The 21,354-nt window shown below is 30.8% G+C and overlaps 2 protein-coding genes and 1 pseudogene across 2 annotated transcripts; 1 reads left to right on the top strand and 2 right to left on the bottom strand.

The window, feature by feature from the left end:
* Positions 1-3,842: 3,842 nt before the first annotated feature.
* On the bottom strand, positions 3,843-7,233 carry LOC127262666 (probable ADP-ribosylation factor GTPase-activating protein AGD11; annotated as a pseudogene).
* Positions 7,234-8,134: 901 nt separating this feature from the next.
* Positions 8,135-11,270, top strand: LOC127262003 (transcription termination factor MTERF15, mitochondrial). Its single transcript, XM_051290461.1, has 2 exons — positions 8,135-8,704; positions 9,882-11,270. Exon 2 carries the CDS (start codon positions 9,939-9,941, stop codon positions 11,133-11,135), a length of 1,197 nt encoding a protein of 398 aa, XP_051146418.1. The 5' UTR covers positions 8,135-8,704; positions 9,882-9,938; the 3' UTR covers positions 11,136-11,270.
* A 4,722-nt stretch (positions 11,271-15,992) lies between these two features.
* LOC127262576 (uridine 5'-monophosphate synthase) lies at positions 15,993-20,777 on the bottom strand. Its single transcript, XM_051291321.1, has 7 exons — positions 20,232-20,777; positions 19,004-19,343; positions 18,330-18,413; positions 17,220-17,302; positions 17,054-17,141; positions 16,714-16,968; positions 15,993-16,256 (listed from the first exon to the last, which is right to left on the bottom strand). The coding sequence occupies exons 1-7, from the start codon at positions 20,693-20,695 to the stop codon at positions 16,116-16,118; spliced, it is 1,455 nt and encodes a 484-aa protein (XP_051147278.1). The 5' UTR covers positions 20,696-20,777; the 3' UTR covers positions 15,993-16,115.
* Positions 20,778-21,354: the final 577 nt, after the last annotated feature.

The raw sequence follows: 21,354 nt of genomic DNA, 5'->3' as shown, positions 1-21,354 counted from the left end.
AGAAATAGGAGAGAGAAATTGAGTGTCATCAGGTTGGGCGATGTAGGCGAACAAAAGGGAAAGGTGAAGTAGGAGAGTATTGGTTGAGGGGTATAACGGTCTCTCACAATAAAAATTTAAATCCGTTATCTAAAAATGTTAAAATAGGAGAGTGTGTAAAGTTTTAAGAAACACAGAGGGAAAATTCGCAATTTTTAAAGCATAAGGGGAAATGACGCTGAGTTTCCAAACCACAGGTGTGTTATGGGCTCTTTTGCCAATTTTTCTCGCAATTCTTTTCTTCATCTAATTTTTTACTATCAAATATCAGGATGCGTTTGGTACGAATTATGAATTTAATCACTCTAATTCCTAAAAAAAAAAAAAAAAACCCTTGGTTATCATCCGGTTGGAATTTTTCTACCTACGGTAACATTTTGGCACGCCCAGTGGGACGATAAGTTGTTCTTCACGGAAAATCATTTCGAATTCATCAGATTACGATCAGGAAGAATTGTACATTGCATGATGGTTCGCTCTGAAACAGTAATATCGGCGGAAGAAACTAATGTTGTTTACACGACATCCTCAGGTCTTTTACCGCCCCTAACATCCATTCCGAAAGAATTCACTCAAACTCGGGTGGAAAGACCAGCACCATCTAATGGCCAGGAAGCATCAAACCTGGCCACCTACGGCAGTACGGTTATATTATCCAAAGAGATTTGTTAGCAACTTATCCAATTTTCTGGTTACAATCCAATGAATAACGAGTACGACCCCGCTGGCCTTCCAATTGAAGGTGGTGTCGGGATATATCAATTACGACAACTTACTTTAATTTTGGACCTAAAATCCTAACTAAGAAAAAACAACAAATCGATATATTTAATTCCTTTGCAAGAATTTATAAGTCAAACCAATGGTTAATTTCAAAGACCCGATTGAAATCAATGTATAAGAAATCACTCACTCAAACATTGAAAGTAAAAATAATGGTTTCAAAGGAAGAGAAATATATTACGACAAAAGTTGTTATGAAAATGGATATAAGAAGCCAAAGGGATTGGAGACAAAACAATTATTATAATTAAATTGACAACACATTATCATAGAGAACATATTTCCATACAAATAATTGCTACATATTCTAAAAAACATATTACAAATATCACAATAATGGTAACACATTCCAAAAGAAATATATTTTCAAAATTATAATTAAAGATAGTACATTCCAAAAAAATGATGTAAACAATGATTTCAATGCTTATGATGTAATCAATGACATCATTACATGTCTTCACTTATTTTGAGCTTGTATAACTGTTGGGTTCGGGCCGATGGGTCTTCATGCTTCATTCTTGTTTATATTCTTCACCTCGAGCTCTCGGATTAAGTCAAAAAATTGAACTTAAAGTTTAGTAGCTCAACTTCGGGTAATTGGTCCTAGTGGTTGGGGTGGTATTTTTAGGTCCGCGTCGTTTCCTCTTCCCAATTTCTCCTATTTGTATATATATAAAAAAAGTATGTAACATTTTATTTTTTAAAAGATATTAGAAACAATAATTATGCTCCCTCCGTCCGGAAAAATTAGCCCATTTGGGCTCGACACACTGATTAAAAAAAATAAATATTTTATTGAAAAAATAGAAAAAGTAAAAAGGTAGTTAAATGTATTTTTAAAATTTTAGTTAGTAATTAAAGAGAATAAAAAGATAATGTAATAAAATTAGTGGTATCTAAATAAATGTTGAATGTAGGGTAATAATTAAATAGTGACTTTTTGACTTTTCCAAATATAGTAATGGGGTAAATTCAACGGAACGAACGAAAAAGAAAAGTAAGAATAAATTTGACGGATAGAGAGAGTATAAATTTTAGTATTATATATATTTGTTTTGGTTGTGATTTGAAATTAATTTGAAATAGAATGTTGATTTGATCTTATTTAAAAAATATGATAATATAATGTTTTATCAGAGAAAATAGTGTATTTTGTTTTAATTGAAAACTATATCAAATAAATAATATTGATTTTGATTTAATATATTAAAAGAACAAATTCGACTTTCTTATATTTACTATTGGTGTGATATTTTAAGTAAAATACTATTGATGTATATTTTTTATTTGATAATTTTGTTCTTACATTTTATTTAAAGTTATTTTATAAATTACTTTTAGAAAAATAATTGATAAAAACATTACATAAAAAAATAAAAATTTTATGACATTCTAACATAAAAACAATAGTAAACGATTACTAACAAAATATAATTTATGATGTTACTAAAATAATATAAATAAAAGATTTCTTGTAAGCACACAATTAATAAAGTAATAATTCTCTACATTTTGGGTGATCTATTTTTTTTCATTTGATATTATTATTAAAATTGTTCCATAAAAATATCATATGAGAATAAAAAAATAAAATTAATTATCTATACATAAAAAAAACACACAAGAAAATGAAAAACACAAAAAACAATTTCTTTTGTTTTTTTGCTATATGCTTGTTCCGTTGTACTTTGAAACGTGGTGTTGATTATATTTTAATGTGATATTTGATAAGAGAAAATAATACTCATTCCGTTCTAAAATAATAGTTTCATTTGCTATTTTAGTCCGTCCTAAAATAATAGTCACATTTATATTTTTGGTAACGAATTCTCCACTTTTTTACAAAATTATCTCAATTTTTTCACAATAATTATATAAAATATGAACATTTTTATGTTTTAGAAATACTGTTATACCCACTGTCAATATACTATTATTATTCCTTAATTTCTGTGTCAATATCAACTGTCGCTATTGTTTTAGGACTATGAGAATATATTTTTATTGAAAACTAAAACCTTAAAGGGTGTGTTTCTTTTTATGAGTTTGAAAAAAAAAAATGGTTTGAGTTTTGTATGAAAATAATATTTGATGGGATGTTATATCAAATGAAAAAAGTATTTTTTTTTTTTTTTTGAAAAACGCAGATTTCAAATAGTAAAATCTTTGGCAACTTGGCTAAAGAAAAGAAACAACCCTTAGATGTATTGCATCTAAAATCCACAAATTCAAATACAATTCAAACTTATGCAAAGATGGAAAAATTAAGTTATAATTAAGAAAATAATAATAATAAATCTCACACAAATCAGCACATAAAGAAATCGAATATCAAATTAATACTATATGTTAACAATTATTCATACTTATAAATATACTGAAAGGATATATATATTTATTTATTTATTTTACTAAATTTTATGATAATATATATGTATGAATAATTATCATATGATATAAATTTATATGCTATAGTTGTATTATATCAACACAAATATTTGTATTGTTATTATGTTTTATATGCAAGGGTTACGAAAAATTAGCACCGTGTTTATTTCCAAATCATTATACGTAAAACATAAAACCTAATGCATATCTTTATTACAAATTGCACATGTTATTTGTATTTATTCATAATTACAACGTATGCTGTATAAAAATATATCATGTGCTAAACTCAATTTACGATTTGTAATAAAGACCTGTGCTATTTGTTCCTAAAAGTATATCATATGCTAAATAAATTGTTACATATGTATAAAACTATAATATGTATTGTCAATAATAATATCATACGTTATCTGTTAGGACATTATACTAATGTTTTTAATCTCCCCACAAATATCCTCAATGCAACTTAAGGTACGTTTCTTTAGATAAATTTGAAAAGATTTTGGTTTGGATTTCATATTAAAAAAAGTATGATGTAATGTTTTGTGGAAGAAAAAAATAATTATTTTTTTTTTGAAAACGCAGAGTCCAAATAGTGGAAAGTTGAGGTTTGAAAGTATTAGTATTATCTAAAGAAGTCGTCGAAAATTAATTTCCTCAATATATATATTTGTCAAGGTCAAAACTTATTACAACGTACGTACATTTAGGCCTTGTTTAATGGAGTAATCAGTATTACTAATTATTGTGTAAGGAGGACGCATTCGAGCTCGATTTCAAGCTCCCCCCGGTTCCACGTTCTGCAGCCCCACCCTCATCATCCTCCTGGTCCTGTTCCCGTCCAAGATTGGGCCAATATCGATCTCCGCATCGCCCATGAAGTCATCTCGCGAGAATGTGTCCTTGTCGTACACCGCCTGTTCCAAAACCCGGCCATGAATTCCGGCGATAGATAATGTATATATCGAACCAAAGAAGCCTAGCCTAGCCTACCAGCTTCAGCGGAGGAACATTCTCGGGAATCGACAACATCAATGTCTCGTTCCACACAGGGTTTAAACTCTTTTTGATGACTCGGGTCTTCACCGTCTGCAGGCAACGGCGTAAATACAACTAGGGATGGAGAAATTTACCGAACGTATCGAAATACCGATTTATCATACCGTATCATGTCGAAAATATCAAAAATTTCAGTACGGTATATCGTATTGAAGTTTTCGGTACAGTATCAATATGAATTTTCGGAAAATTCGGGATTTCGATATGATATAGTATCGATATAATTTTTATTAAATAATTTAATTATTAATATAAATAATAATTATTAATTTTTTAAAATCATAACAAAAAATATGTAGACTATTGAAAATTTATTGATTTTTTCATAATATTTTTGTGGTGGAGAATGATGATAGTTATTAAATTTTTTAATTATTTTGAAATATAAAATTATATTTTTGGTATTATCGGTGTATATCGATATCATATCGAAATCAAATTTTTCGGTATAAGCGATATATACCGGTATCGTACCGAAATCAAAATTTTTCAGTATAAACGGCATATACCGGTACCATACAGAAAGTTCCAATATACCGAAATTATTAAAACTTTCGGTGCGGTGCTGATATGTATTTTCGCCATACCAAAAAGTTCAGTATTTTCGGTACGGTACGTTATGCCATCCCTAAATACAAGTAGTACACGGTAAGGTGATTGTACCATCAAGGATGATTAGCAGAGGACTTACTTGATTCCCGAGTGAGAGGACAACATACGGATCGCTCGACGCCATATCCCGGACAGCTAAGTTGGTCCCTTTAACGACATTGACATGAACCAACCCGACAAACTCCACCATGCCCGCCTACACAACACCAATGCCCATTTGAAACGGTTAACAAACGTCGAACAAACCTTAATTAGAGCAGTCAAGTTTTCCATCTTTTCTGTAAGAAGTTAGGACATCAACCGTCGAATTAAAATCCTTCTTGTTCTCCGATTTTCGCCAGCTATTACGAAACGCGTGACCTAAACTCCGTATACGGGACTGAACACGCATTCGTGAAGAGCTCGGAGAGTCTGAACCGGATGAGGATGACGGGGATGTCGACGTCGTCGAGTGCATCGAATTGGGGTTAACAAACTGTCGCAGCACGTATTTTCTCCTGCACAGTCCGTCGGTCAAAACTTAATTGATCAAGTTCGAAAACTATGTAAAAGCTCTCGTACGTATGTAGTAACAAATACCTTATGAAATCGACACGTTCCTCTGTGGACGAATTGGGCTTTGGCTTAGCAGAATCTTCCGGAAGGTGAGCTTCGTACTTCATGTTTACCTCTGTGTTTCCTCCGATCTTCGCTAAAGCATCGACTTCCTCATCGGTCCACTCGTCGAGAGTAACAGACAAAACCTTGGTTATATGTACTCCAAGACTTCTATGGATGCCAGAACACTTTATGCAAATGAATGCTCCGATGCTCAACGATCTTTCCGGGGCGGGCAATATGTAAAAAAAAGAGATAAAGCGTCACAAGCTCGTTGCGATAAGATTAGGAACTCGACTAAATGTTAATTTTAGAAACAAGAGACTTACACCCATTTAGGATGGGGAGATCCGCAGTCGGCGCAGAATCGATTACCGGGTTCGGCTAACAGACTCTCGAGCCTTTCTTGAGGACCTAAACCCAACACAACAAAAATGACATGAAGAAACTACAGGGGTGTTGGTGTGTGTGTTTCTTTCTGGTTTATATCCAATATTTTGCTATTTCTACTCCATTATATCAAACATTATCGGCTAAATTGCACAAAATACACCTGTTGTTTGACGAAATTGCACGAAATCCCTCTTACTTTTAAATTGCGACAAACTGGTTTCATTAAGTTTTTTTTTTTTACTGTTCTTTAAGGCTAATAAATGAATATTTTATAACTTCAGAAGTTTAGAAAAATATTTTAAAATTCACCGAGGAGGTTAGACTAAGAGTTTATGAGACCACATGGAAGTAGTTTGACGCAATTTTAACACGAGGATTTTGCGCAATTTTGTGAAATTTATAATATTTAGCCAATATTATTTAAATAAAATTCGTTTTCAAAGAGGACATGGATCGATAATCCTAAGTTTCTTCTAATTCAGTTCAGACAACATAAGGGGAGTTGTGAAGGGATGATCATACATATAACAAGCATACTTTGTTGTTTTTAAGTTTGTAGTTATAAAATTCAAGATTCACATGACTTATCAGATACATTTAACAGCAACTACAAGATCGATTTCAAAATTCCCTAACAACATATATACATAGAAGTGACAATGTTTTCATTTCTTGTCTACCCGTAATGTAGTTGCAAGAACAGCGACAGCGATACGATGGTTCTGCAGTTGTATGAATTTCTTAAGACTGGTTGTGCAGTGTAGATCTAAATTCAAGCACCAATTGTAAACAGCAATTTCAATCAAACAAACAATCACGGAATCTACGAACAAACCAACCATCGATGGATTAAGTCAATCGAACAACACAAGTAATTAAGATTTAAGAAGTGAAAACAAAATTTACCTCGTGAAGTCACGCTTCCTTGCTCGATAGACAGAGACATCTCCTTAGCCGCCGCAGAAGACATCTTTGTTCATCCCCAAATCAGGGCAACCTCACTTTCGGACCTGAATAATTTCCCAGACGAAAAACATATACCAAAAGTTAGGAAATTCCGAAATCTCAACGTGAAAATGAACTCAATCCGACGGAGTAGTTGCAATTGAATGAAGTTATATACATATATACATACATCGACATGGCGATCGAGTTGCAGAGAAAAATTAAACCAAATCGGATGATTTCAGACAGGCAATTGATCGGATGCTTATGTAAGAGAGGAGTTTTGGGATTTGGAATGTTGCACGAAATTGTGGGGAAGTCAAAGTGTGGGGAAGGAAGAAAAGCGGGCATTGGCATGAGGCGGTAGGCAGAAAGCCATTTTTCAGTCGGTAGCTGCCGCCTCTCCCAAACAATGCTGCAATATTTTCTTTTTCCCAAACTCTCAGTAATATTTTTAAATTTAAAAATAATTAATAATATTTATATACATATATTAATATATATTTTATTTTATTAGACGAGTAAAGTAAAAAATATTATTAGACGAGTAAAGTAAAAAATAAAAATTAAAAAAAATTTATTAGTATTTTGTTTATTTATCTTTTAAAAGTAATAATAGCACCTTTAAATTATCAAATTTAATTTAATTTTACTGCCCACGCCTTAACGTTTCTGTTCTTCTTATACTTGTCCAAACCGTTCAAATCGCCTATTACGATTACAAATAGTTTATTACGGTTTGTTAAAATATTAAACCGAAGTCGAACCTTCCGAATGACGGTTTCGATTACGGTTTATAAACCGACGGTTTTGATTTAAAAACTGTCGGTTTATATATATTATTTTTATTTTTTATTTTATATTTTTCTATATTTGAATTTTATTTAAAAATAATTAAATTAAATTTTAATTTTATTTAGATATATTTATTATTTATTTATTATGTAAAAATCATATATATAAATAATTATTTAGATTATTATATAAAAATAATTAAAATGATAAATTTAGTTAATAATTAAATTAAATTTCAAATTAAAAAATAAATAATAATAATATTAGCATAATAGATAATAAAATAATTTTAATTAAATATAATTATATAATAAAAAATTACAAAATGCAAAATATGAAAAAAAAAAACTAATATTATAATATTATCAATTTTCAATATATTAATAATTATTTAAATTATTAATATTTATTTTATTTTTATAAAAATTTAAAATCTATAAAAAATAAATATAAATATAATATACACACAAAGACAATCTTACCTTTTTACCCTAATCAATATTTACACACCCAGATACAGCCGCCGCACCAGCCACCGCCAGGTTTCCCCTCTTCCTTCTCCTCCTTCTTCTCCTTCTCCTTCTCTTTCTTTCCTTCTCCTCCTCCCTCCTCCTCTTCTTCTTCGGTCTGCTCCCCTGCGCAGGTGATTGTATTAACCGCCGGTGCAAACCGTAAACCGGCGGTTCACGGTTTGTAATTTTTACAAACCGAAACCGAACCGTCAGAACGGCGGCTTCGGTTCGGTTTGGACACGGTTTCGGTTCGAAAACCGGAAAACCGGCGGTTCAAACCGGCGGTTCGAAACCGAATGGGCAAGTCTAGTTCTTCCTCCGTCTTCTTCTCCATTCAATTCAATGTTTTTTCTTCTTCCATCTCCGGTTCTTCCTTAATTCCGGCCTTATCCTTCCTCACCCGCTGCACTGCTGCTGCCGTTTCTTCCTTTTTCTTCTTCATATTCCCCATTTTTTTCTCCTTTCTACCGCTGCCTGCCGCCGAAGCGATTGAGGGTCAACCACTGTGTTTGGGGGGTGACGGACCCTCCGTGTAGCTTCGCCCCTTGCTAAGTCTCCCGCGCCAACAATCCCTGGTAAGTTCCTTAGATTCGTATGTTAAAAATAGAATCAAGTATTATTACAAAATTACACTTGCTGGCGCTGCTGCTGCTTTCAAGCTTTTTAAGATTTTCAATGGATGAATTGATTTGATTTCAAATGGCGGTTGCGACTGTTTTTGCATTAATGCAGTTGTAATTTTGATTATATACATATTTTCTCTGTTTAAAGAAAAAGAAGTATGAGAAAATGTGATTTTGATTTGTTTTATGAAGTATTTGAATAGATGAATAAATTAGGAGGTGTGATTGTGCATTCCTATTCATTCTGTTCCTTTAAAGATAGATTTCAAGCATTAATCTGTTGGGTAGTTTTGATATGTTAATGTGGATGGATCTGATCATTGTATTTTCAGGCTTTCATTATAGTTTCTTTTCTTTTACTTTTAGGTTAAAAAAGAAGTAAGGTTGAGATATTGGGAATATTTCAAGCATTTTCATTGGTTTTATTTTGATGTGTTGCAACTTTAGATTATATTTCAATTAGGATGTGTATAATCAAGCAGCATTACTACATACTTATGATGTATATACCCAAAATTAATTAGATAAGTTTACATCCCTTGATTAAATTTTTGGTTGTGCATTGATGAACTATTTGCAATTGGTAATTCAAGATCCTAGGTACTCACTCTATGTTAATAATTTTCAAACATTATTGAAAACATACATAATAGTATATATTTCAGATCTTAATTTAAAACTTACATACATATGATCTTATGGGCATGTTTTGGAGTCGAAAAGTTTTTAATGGGGAGATAGATCCAGTGATGATAGATAAGGAAAAATCAATGTCATGCTAATTTTTAGATGCCCTCATTAGTTCAATCTGTTAAATTTCATAAATGAGAATGATTTGTGTGTGTTCTTTATTATTATTATTATTTTTATTTTTATTTTTTTTATGTTAGAATGAAATGTTGCTACTTCAATAATTTACAATTAAAAAAAAATCTTGTGTTTGTATATGCATGTATTGATTGTAGTTATTTTCTATGTTGATACTTTAGATGTTGACCTAAATTATACTGACATGTATAGTAGTTCAATAATAGAACTTTTACTAAACTATCGATCATTTGTTGTTTTATATTGTTGAATATGTTGATATATAAAGAAGTACTAACTTCTGTAAATGTGATTTGTACAGAATGGAATTAAATTCCAGCAGAGGAATTAGAGCTTGATATCTATCTCCAAAGTTCTAATGGCAGTTCGAAACATTTTCATCAGATCTTTCTTTCACTATTCATCAAAATCCCAATCCATTCCTCGATTTAGAAACCAGGCTTCTAAGTCCATATCGGGAGCTCCAGGAAGGCATTGCAGGAATTTGATTGTCATCTTCCAAAGGTACGGTTTCTTGCCATCTGAAGTCCCTAATTACCTTAGTAAGATCAAGTTTATTCATACTCAAAGCTCTGAGGAAGTCGAGAGATTAGGGATTCATGAAATTTCGCCGGCAGCAATCAGGAATGTTGTAGAAATCTCTGTAAGGTTTGGATTGACTCCGGGTGATGTCATTGAGCATGTGAGGGCTTTAGTGGTTTTAGGATTCAGTGAGACCACTATCACTAGGATTCTAGATATTGTTCCCACAGCAATACTGTTAAGGGAGGATCGAATTCGGGACACGGTGGAGTTCTTGATGGGGATTGGAATTCAAAAAATAGATATCGACAGGATATTCGGTTTGTTCCCGGCGATTGCATCCTTTTCTGTCGAGAACAGACTGAAACCCTTGCTCGACGAATTTAGGGTGTTAGGGTTTAGCTTGAATGAAATTAGGGAAGAGGTTGTTAGGAACCCCAAAATCCTTGGCTTCGAGAATGGGGAGCTTTCGCATTGCCTCGAAATGCTAAGGTCCTTAAAATGTCGGCAGGCGATCAAGGCGAATATATGTCGGGATGGGGAGATTCGAGCCGGGTATGAAGTGAAGCTGAGAGTCGAGTGTTTGAGGCGGTGTGGATTGACATATAGAGATGCATTTACGGTGTTGTGGAAGGAGCCGAGGGCGGTTCTGTATGAAACACAAGATATCGAGAAGAAGATTGAGTTTTTGGTCGGTAAGATGAAGTTGAAGGTGCAGTGTTTGGTTGAAGTTCCCGAGTATTTAGGCGTGAGCTTTGATAAGCGAATTGTTCCTCGGTGGAATGTGATTGAGTTCTTGAAGATGCGGGACGAGGTGTGGTTGAGAAACATAGTGAATCTTAGCCGGTCGAGATTCTACGATATGTATGTTAAGGCGTATCCGGAATGCGAGAAAATGTACGGTAGATTCGGTGTATTTAGAAGTCGAAGTCGACATCCGGTCGGGATGTGGAAGCTTTTCAAGCCACCCAGGTTTCCGATGTCGGGTGAAGATACTCGTAATATCAAGTCCAACATGGAATATTTGTCGTAAGGTGTGTTTCTTTTGTTTGAGTTTGGTATTAAAATAATATTTGATGGGATATTTTGTGAAAAAAAAATATATATATTTTTTTCAAAAAAACGTAATAAATTTTGAAAAAATTGATCTAAAGAAACAGAGTCGTTACTCCCATTCTTCTTTGGTATTTGGATTTTGTGCTTTTGAAAATATACAGTGATTAGGTATGTATATACATACAATATTCCTAAACATGTTCAAAAAATAATAGTCTACGCTTAGAAATCAATTATAGGAGCCGCTCGAAAGATAACACAATTATTTTTATCGTGTAATTTTCTTTGATTTTTTTTTTTTTTTTTAAAAAAAAATGTTTTATGGGTCCCACCATAATATAAAATATTATGTTATTATATATAATATTATTTATAAAATATATATTATATAATGGTTATAATAATAATAATTGTTATTAGTAGTATTATTATTTATTTGTTATATTTTATAAATAGTAAAATTTTAATTTTATAAATAAGCGTTTTTTGTAATATTTTAAATGAAAAATAAAATATAAATATATTCATTAATTAATACTTTTTCTATTTCAATTTTTTTTTATTTTTTTGTCTGTTTTACTTCATCGGATGTTTTACTTCATCGGACACACGTTTCTATCTTTAGTAAATTTTACTAAATCTACATATGCTTACCAAATATAAATTAATTTAATTTATTTGATAATATATAACATAATACATCAAGCAAAATGCTTTTATTTCTATATTTTTCCTTCATAAATAAATATTTTTATGTATATTTAAAACTTTTATTTTTTTTATATAAAATTATTTTTATCTTAATTATAAATTAATAAATATATATATTTTTATTTGTATTATTTAAAATTTTATTTTCTACGAAATAATATCCATTTTGTGTATATTTTATTGATATATAGTAATATTTAAAATACTGTAAATTTATTTTAATCATATATTAAAACTATCAATAATACAGTATTCATACAAAAATATACTAATAAAATAATATCATAGTTCATTTGATTTGGGACGGATGGATTATTATTTTGCTAATTTATTTTAATTTTATATAGTAATATCAACGTTAATAACCATAAATCTAAGAATATTTGTGATATGTCAAAATAGAAAAATTGATATATGGAGCGTGTTTGTTTAATTTTCTCTTCGTTCCTTAACTAGATATTCATTTACTTTTTGTACGAAATTTTATGTATATTATTATTATATTGATATATAGTGGAAATAAAGTAGAAACGACTAAAATAACCTTATTAGTATTATATGATATAAAAGTAATAATATTTGTATAATATATTGTAAATTGTAAGAATATTTGTTATGCGACTGAACTTTTATAGATATATATATATATATATTTGTAATATTAATAAAAAAATCATGTAGATTTTATTTTTCTCTTTAAATTGGTTCAACAAACTTTGTTTGAACTACTAAAAATAATACTCATTTCGTCTCATTTAATTTGTCTAACTTTTTTTATTTTTGTCTGTCTCATATAATTTTTTATTTTTTTTTAAAATATAATTATACACTTTAATAACATTTTAAAATTCATAATTTATAATTTTTTTATTTTAATTAAGCTATTTAGTCATCTTAATCTTCATCTATAATTATTTTTGTTAATTCATAATTATTTTCATTGATACACTTCTTAATTATTTACTATTTACATAATATTTAAAATTATATGCCTAAGTTAAACGGGACAAAATAAATGGGACGGATGGAGTAAAATAGTTGTTTTTTGTGTAAATAAATAGAGTATGTTTAAATACAATAAGATCAAAATTATAATACTCAAAATTGTCTTACAAATATAAATATTGTTTTCAAAAAAATATTGAAATATACTATTAATATAGATAAATAGTATAAACAAATTCCTCATGTAATTCTAATTAAAGGAATAAAATAATATATATATATATACATATATTATGATATTTGTTTATTACATTTAGATTTTATTCACACAATTTTTTTTCCGACACGATTTTAAATATATATATTTTATTCTCTCATAGAAGTCAACATTAAATATAAAACATCATTTTTATATTATCGACACAATTTTCTATACCTCGTATCAAAATAAAAATTTCAAATCAAAATACTATACAAACATTTAAATATATTTATCAATCATGATTTTATATTCATAATTTAGTAAAACTATTCAATCAATAAATCTACATTTCACTCATACCATTAAATATTAAAAATTAATTGGTGTGAAAGAGTATGGTCATTTATCTATAAAATTTTTATATTAAAAATTCCATGGTTACTATTTCTTCCATCCCAATCAATTTGTTTACTGTGTGCACGAAATTTTAGATAGAATGTAATTAATAAGTAATTAAAAAATATATTAGTAAAAATAATTATGATATAATAAAAATAATTATAGATTAAAATTAAAATGATTAAATAGTTTAATTTAAATAAAAATATATATAAATTATAAATTTTAAAATATGATTAAAGTGTATAATTATATTTTCGAAAATAGAAATAGACAATTTATGTGAGACTGACGGATATGAAAATAATGGACAAATTAAATGAGACATAAGTGATATAATTTTAGTAATAAATATATTTTAGCAGCTTAACAATCATACTAAATATTTCTATTTTTTAATAGGCTAAATTGCACAAAATCCACCATGTTTTCGTGAAATTGCACCAAATTCTCTATACTATTAAAACTGCGTCAAACTCGCTTGTGATTTCATAAAATTTGCGTCTAACCTCCTCAGTGGTCCTTATTTAACATTATTTGACCTAAATGCACTCAAACTGCGAATAAATTTTAAAATCTCAATTTATAAATCCCTAAAATTACAAATATAATTATTTTTTTATATATTTACCCTAAAAAAATAGTAAATATACTCAAAAATAGTTATTTTTCTCAGGTTTTAAGAATTTATTTTTACTGTTTTTCTTAGACTAAATATATAAAAAATAAATATATTTATAATTTTAGGGGTTTAGAAATTGAGATTGTAAAATTTATTCATAATTTGAGCGCATTTAGGTCAAATACTGTCAAAAAAAGGACTACTGAGGGGGTTAGACGCAAAGTTTATGAAACCACGAAGGAGTTTGACGCAGTTTTAGAAGTATTGGAGATTTGGTGCAATTTCATGAAACCATAAGTGGATTTTGTGCAATTTAGCTTTTTTAATATATACTTCATTCATCTCAATCAGATGTATATATTTATTTTTGTGTAATATATTAAAAAACAATCATACTATTATATATTAATAGAAGCGTGTAAGATATTTTTTTTGATATTTTTGCCCTTATAAGTACGAAAGAAATTAATATTTTATAAAAATTATGAGTATTTTAATATTTATATATGATTACTTTTACTATAATAGAAAATTTATATTTTTAAATGAGATAGACGAAAGTAATAAAATAAGTACATTTAGTTGGGACGAATGGAGTATTTATTAACATCCGCTATATAAATATATCAAACAATTTAGACAAAATAGCATAAAATCTCCATGTGATTTATAAAATTTGTTGAAAACCCCTCTGATTTTAAAATTCATAAAACCTACCTTTGGCTTGAAAAATATTGCACAACTCGCCCCCCTTCTAATTTGTACTCACTCCGTTAAAATTTGTCACAGTCCGACCGTTATATCCTTATTTATATATTTTTAAGGTATGTTTGTTTTAAGATTTGAATTTTGAGTTGAGATTTGAATAGTAAAAAATTTGAAATGTAATAGTTGTATAATGTAATATAAATAGGCGTTGATGTAATATTTTGAATGTAAAATTAATTTTTAATAGTATAATATAAAAAATAAAAAATAGATATTTGATTTGATGTTTTGAAATTTTTTTTTGAATAAATAGTTAAAATCCTGATAAACTTCCAAAAGAACACTCTTGGGTGTGTTTGCTTGGGGATTGGATTGAATTTACACTATTCATTTAATTTTTTTATCCCAAAAACATCAAATCTAACAATTATTTTTCATTTTTTATATTATACTAAAAATTAATTTTACATTCAAAACATCACATCAATACCTATTTATATCAGGTCATACAACTATTCAAATTCAAAATTTTTACTATTTAAATCACAACTCAAAATCCAAACCCCCAAACAAACACATTCAAATTCAAAATTTTTACTATTCAAATTCCAACTCAGAATCCAAATCCTCAAACAAACACACTGTTAGTATAAAAAATTTTAGGAATTCATGTGAGAATATGATAATCTAATAAATAAAAAGATATATAAAGGGTATAATAGAAATTTTAAAGTTAAATTTACAAATAAAGAGTAATTAGGAATGTGCAGGTAGTTACTAGGAATAAAATAGTATATAAGGACTGAACAAGAAAATATATTGTGATGTAGAGATTTTAGAAGAATTAACCCTAATTTTTTCACTAAAAAAAAAAAAAAACTAATATATATATATATATATTATGACAACCTAAACCTAAAAAAGAAAAAAAGAATAAATTTTAATAACAAATAGAATATAATGTAATGGCAAATATAATTGGTTATAATGGAAAAGTGGCTTGGCTTGATTACTTGTTCAATTGCACAAAGTGGTGGCAATATTATAGATTTTGTATAATATATTATAAATTGAAAAGATATTTGTAATATATACTAAAAAAGAAAATAAATATTTTGTTATGGGACGAATCAAAATGAAAAAATGACAAGACACAGAATTACAATTACAAGCAGCATCGTATCGTATCATTATGTAGGTAGGTACTTGGTTAACCAGACAGAAACTTGGTTTTAATAAATCAAAGCTTCAATGAAATGAATGTCATAACATAACCAAAATTATTTTAGCCAGTCAACAACACAAGGCAAACAAGAAGCAGGCAGCTCATTATCAGATATGGTCTTAAGAACATGTTAGAAAGATTTAACTTACTTGCTACTGCAACTGCAACTGGCCAAGTAAGCCTCCCATCCTTGAACACGATATTCCCGAGCCACTTGTGCAGGGTTTGCCGCCTTTATAATTCCACGCCCAACGATAATGATATCGCTGCCTCTTTCACCAATCACCTGAAACCATGCCATGCCACACCACACACTTCTAATCAGAATCACCAGGGATGAACCGACTGACAATACAAATTACAAAACATTCCAAATATTACATCAAACATCAATTTATATCCATCAAATACTACATTTCAAAACAGACACTTAGGATTGAAACTTCAACTATGTAAATTAAAAATGAATTAAGAGTATTGAAACTGTGTTCACCCGCTTCTCAATTAATATATATACATCCACACAATATATATATACTCTCTTCATTAACAAACAGTCCATAGTTCAACACAAAATATTTTTTATATTACCGATATGTTTCCTTATACCTAAACATAAAAAGCACTTCAAACTAAGAACGCTAAACAAACACACTCGTTTCCCAACCCAACCACAACAGCTTTTGTTTTGCTTTGTTCTCCATTTGTGACCACAAAGAAAAATGAATGTAATTGCTGCTTACAGAATTTGGAGTGTTGTATTGTTGTCCCAGAGCATCTCCACCTTTCACCATTTGAACCCCGGGGGTTGCGTGAATAAGGGATGGATTGCCCGGCCCGCTAGGCCATGAAGCTGGATTGACAGATATGAATCCAATAACAAAATCGGGATGATCTTCAGCAATTTTTACTGCTGCAGCTGTGTAATCACCCTTGGCTAGGTTACCAGAGGAACTCATTTCAGCAAGCAGCAGCAAGCCTCTGCCATGCGATAAACCCTGTAACAGAATAGAACTTCTCGATAGAAACAACATAATTGACAATCTTGTGTGGCCTCAACTCATACAAAATTACAATCCACACCTTCAATTTTAGTCCATCCACAATTCCTGGTCCAGAAACTATATGAGCATTTATGATATCTGCCCAGTCCAATATACGGAAAATACCCCTGCACAAAACAGATTCGAACTATCAAGGGAAGCATGAAAATAATCAAGTCAAAAGCAACCCAAGAAGAACTTCTTACCCTTCATATTGCATGGTAACGGTGTTACCAATGTCAGCGAATTTACGATCTTCAAATATCAAGAAGTTATGCTTGTCTGCAACCTTCCGACAAGCAAGTGCAATTAGTTGTCTTCAACATTTTCCATGACATATGGGGCACAATTCTAACAAATTTAACAATGTTGGAGAGAGAAATAAAAAGTATAGTAAGATCAGAATAATAAGCAACCTTTAAACAATGTAGAGCAGCAGGATGTGTATTTAATATTTATTACATCAGATTCCTTCAGTTAATAAGATATCACTCAAATGAAATTACTCGTAGCCCTGTATTGATATGATACCGATAGCAATAGGAAGTATATCGTGAAACATATTTATTCATTTGTAATATGTCCATGGAACCGCTTTCTAAAAGAATAGATAATTAAACTCTCTCTCTCTCTCTCTCTCTACAATTGATAAACGTACTGAGTAGACGGCCAGCAATTAAGACATTTCTGAAGAAGTGTTGCCGTACTAGGGAAGATGCCAGTTGCATTGTGACAACTGTAACCTCTACTATAATACAAAAAGAAAAAGCCCTAGGAATATTTGACTGGCAGATCTAAAGATTGCAAACAATTTCAAACAACAGGTCTGCCGCTGAGAAAAAGTTTGTAGATAAGTAGTTTGCTAACAATAAACCCTCCTAGGCATGATCTTCTATTATGAGATCACAATCTAAAAGGATAAACTAACAAACATCCAACCAGCGCACTCAGCACATGGGCAGAAGTGAGTCAAAGTTAATTGATTCTCTCATATTCTAAAATTAACTGGGATATATATTCAACGCTCAAAACTTTGCACTGGAAAAGGTTGTTTGGCCTATATTGACATGAATATGGCAGTATGCTTGGCAACAAAGAATGGCATAATATTTTTTTCACATGTTATTTCCCTTCAGAGAGGTAAAAAGCACTTTCTAAATGTTGACGGGGAGAAGCAATTAAATCTCATCCGCAAAGGATCTGTAAAACAGAAATTCCTGACAGTATGCTAAAACTGCTCTTCATCTTTAAAGATAATAGCATCCCATATGGATATGCATACTAGTCATGGTAGTACTAGAAAAACAAGAACATACCGAGCGAAGTTTAGATCCAAAATCAGGTGTAAAATCAGGTAATATGTCAACATGGGTTTTTAACATGCAAATCTCGCGCCCAACCTGCAGAAGCATCAAACCAAAGGGTCAGAAAGGTCATTGGGAAAAACTGCATCTTCACAAATTCACAGCTTAGCTGAAGAAACCTATGAAGGAAGTACAACAATATCTGTGAATATCAATGTATCAAAAAGATCGATGCCAGAAGAATTTAAACAAGAAACTAAATAAATTAATCAAGCACCTACACTCTTGTTATTGTTAGTTAGAAGTCCTTCAGAAAGAGTATACAAAGTGTCAAAAGAATTTCCTGCTTTTTAGGTTGTACTTTAGCTCCAAAATAAACTGTTATATTGATGGCAGAGACATTAATAATAGTTGCTTCAAATGAACTGAATATTATACACATTTTCTCAAGAAGCCTCCAAAGTTAAGAAATTTCTCTGTTGTAACTGCAACGGTTTGGTTTATAAATCCAACCAATAAGGTAAGGTCTTTTGCATATCTTGATTGGACCTCCAAAGGGAAGGAACGGATGCAACTGAATTAACTAACTGGATTTCTATCAGTAGATGGATAGAAACTTTTTACACATAAAGGTGATGGATGGATGGAAAGCAAAAGAGCCAGTATTTATTTGTTACACTACTCACCTTCTCAGCAATGTCAAGCAGCTCCGCAGCCGTAGCAACATCAGCAGCCAAGCACAAGTTAGACTCTTTCTGCACCATAATGTCAAATAGCTTCTTTCCTGTTGGATTCTTTGCCAACTTTGCCCTCTCCGCCAAAGGAAGTCTAACTTTGGCCTTCTCAGTCACAGCCAATGATGGTACTGACACCTTTCGATTCTCTTCCAAGAATTTCATGACCATTCTCTCTGTCTCCTCTGATACTCTCCCTTTCTCTTTCAATATCTTCACCATTTCTGTCAGCTTAACCATGGCGTGAAGTGTGATTCCATTTTCTGCCAAATTTTCCCTCCCTCCTTGTTCCCTTTTGTCAAATCATAGACAAGAATCAAGAATGTGTAAAAATTCCAACAACTATGAAGCTTGCAGAAGCAGACGTTCCATATCAAGTAAACATCAAGGATAATGTAACATCATTGTGTTTGCATAACAACCAACAAAACATACCCCATTTTCACTAGTAATGATGGAGCAATAAATATAAAGTAGTAACAAACTAGATACCGCCTAATCATGAAAACACTAAATGGAAAATGCTTCAGTGCTTATGTCATTTTACAAGACACCGAAAAGAAAATCAAGAGAATAGCATTAAAATCCGAAACCCAGACATCCAGTACAGTTAGTTCGCTTCTGGCATAGTATGACTGAATTGCATAACACAGAGTATAATTTCTGGATCACAGGCTGACATCCAACAATTAAAAATTACCTGCTTCTAATTTCTTCCAGAAAAAAAGAAAAAGAAAATTAGAGACAGTAATTTATTTTCATATTCACGTGCTATCAGATACTGATGAAAAAACTAACCAAGCACTTTTTTGATTTTATGCTAAAGAACGCCCACTGGAAAATAAACTTCCAGCCTCAAAGCTCATTCTATACAACATAATGGGCAATGCCATAGGTCACAACCAGGCAAGTGCAGTTGGGTATAAATGGCATAGGCGCATAGCATTTCCCCTACAACAGCACAGCAAATAACACAGCACATGGATTGATTTGGACAGTATACAAAACATGCAGATTCATGAAACAACGAACATAATGGAGCCACATAATAAGCAGATCATTACCAAACAATCGCGATTATGACAGTTCAAACTAGTTGAGCAATACTTGAACTTACTGATTCATAATTTACCATTTTCACCAGAAACTGGAACGAAACAATGCGAGCTTATGTATTCACCTGTCAATCATAACAACGGCATCCGTCACTTTCAGCCCCGCCGCACGGAGAGGCGCCGCGGTCTCAAGCACCGAAGCGCCGCTAGTGACGAGATCCTCGACAATAAGGCACAGTTGATTCTGCTCGAACGCCCCCTCAATAGCCTTGGCGGTGCCGTAGTCCTTGATCTCCTTCCGGCGCATAAGCATGGGAATATCCGACGACACGGAAATGCAAGTGGCGATGGGAAGGGCGGTGTAGGGAACTCCACAGACTACATCGTAGTGGACAGAGGAGGGCAGGGTGGAGGAGAGAGTCTGGGAGATTTGGCGGAGGAGCGAAGGGTATGAGACTATGAGGCGGAGGTCGATGTAAATAGGGGAGGAGATTCCCGATTTGAGCTTAAAGTTTCCGAACTTAACAGCGGCGATGTCGTGGAGGTGGAGAACGAGAGACTCCATCGTCGGCGACGGCGGCGATGACATCGGAAAGTGCAGTCTCGGTTTCGAAGTGAGTGAGGGTTTCGACGCTAGGCCCTTCCCTGCTTTCGCTTTTGCATTTGCTCTTTTTTTTTTAACACTAAATTATTGCCCACTCAACTCAACTCCAATGGCATAATAGTAATTCATCATTCTTTTTGAAAAAACAATAATAAAATATATATCTAAATTTATTTTCTATTTGAAATATATTGATGGAAATTATAGTTGGATGTTCGGTTAAATATATATTTGTTAATAAATAATACTAATATTTACACTAAAATATATATTTGATTAAATAATTAAATTGTATTTTAAATATTATTTTTTTATACAAAATTTAATGAATTCATTCTTTTTAGCATTTCAAATCAAAATTAATATTATAATAATTTACAGTTTTCAATAAAAATATAATATTTCTTTTTAAATAATATTTTAAATAAAATCAAAAATCAACATTTCATTTTAAATTACAACCATATTATGTAATCTATATAAAAATAAAAATATATAGTTATATATATAACTAATATAAACTAATTTGTAAAATAAGACATTTTAAATGACATATAAATTTATTTATTTATTTAAGAGTAAAATATAAATAACATATCTCATGTTTATGATTTTAAAACATAATTAAGATTACAAAGAAAAAA

This window comes from Andrographis paniculata, unplaced genomic scaffold (genome assembly GCF_009805555.1).
Source record: "Andrographis paniculata isolate CXL003 unplaced genomic scaffold, ASM980555v1 Contig65END, whole genome shotgun sequence".
NCBI lineage: Eukaryota > Viridiplantae > Streptophyta > Magnoliopsida > Lamiales > Acanthaceae > Andrographis > Andrographis paniculata.
Note: the sequence above shows the minus strand (reverse complement) of the source record. Positions and strands in the feature narration are given on the sequence as shown.

What these genes read in the sequence shown, in the direction of transcription:
- LOC127262003 (XM_051290461.1), top strand. Translation starts at nt 9,939, where the DNA reads ATGGCAGTTCGAAACATTTTCATCAGATCTTTCTTTCACTATTCATCA.
- LOC127262576 (XM_051291321.1), bottom strand. Translation starts at nt 20,695, where the DNA reads ATGTCATCGCCGCCGTCGCCGACGATGGAGTCTCTCGTTCTCCACCTC. An exon ending in GCCGTTGTTATGATTGACAG is followed by an intron (nt 19,344 to 20,231) that starts GTGAATACATAA and finishes ATTTGACAAAAG; the next exon opens with GGAACAAGGAGGGAGGGAAA. An exon ending in TGCTTGACATTGCTGAGAAG is followed by an intron (nt 18,414 to 19,003) that starts GTGAGTAGTGTA and finishes ATGCTTCTGCAG; the next exon opens with GTTGGGCGCGAGATTTGCAT.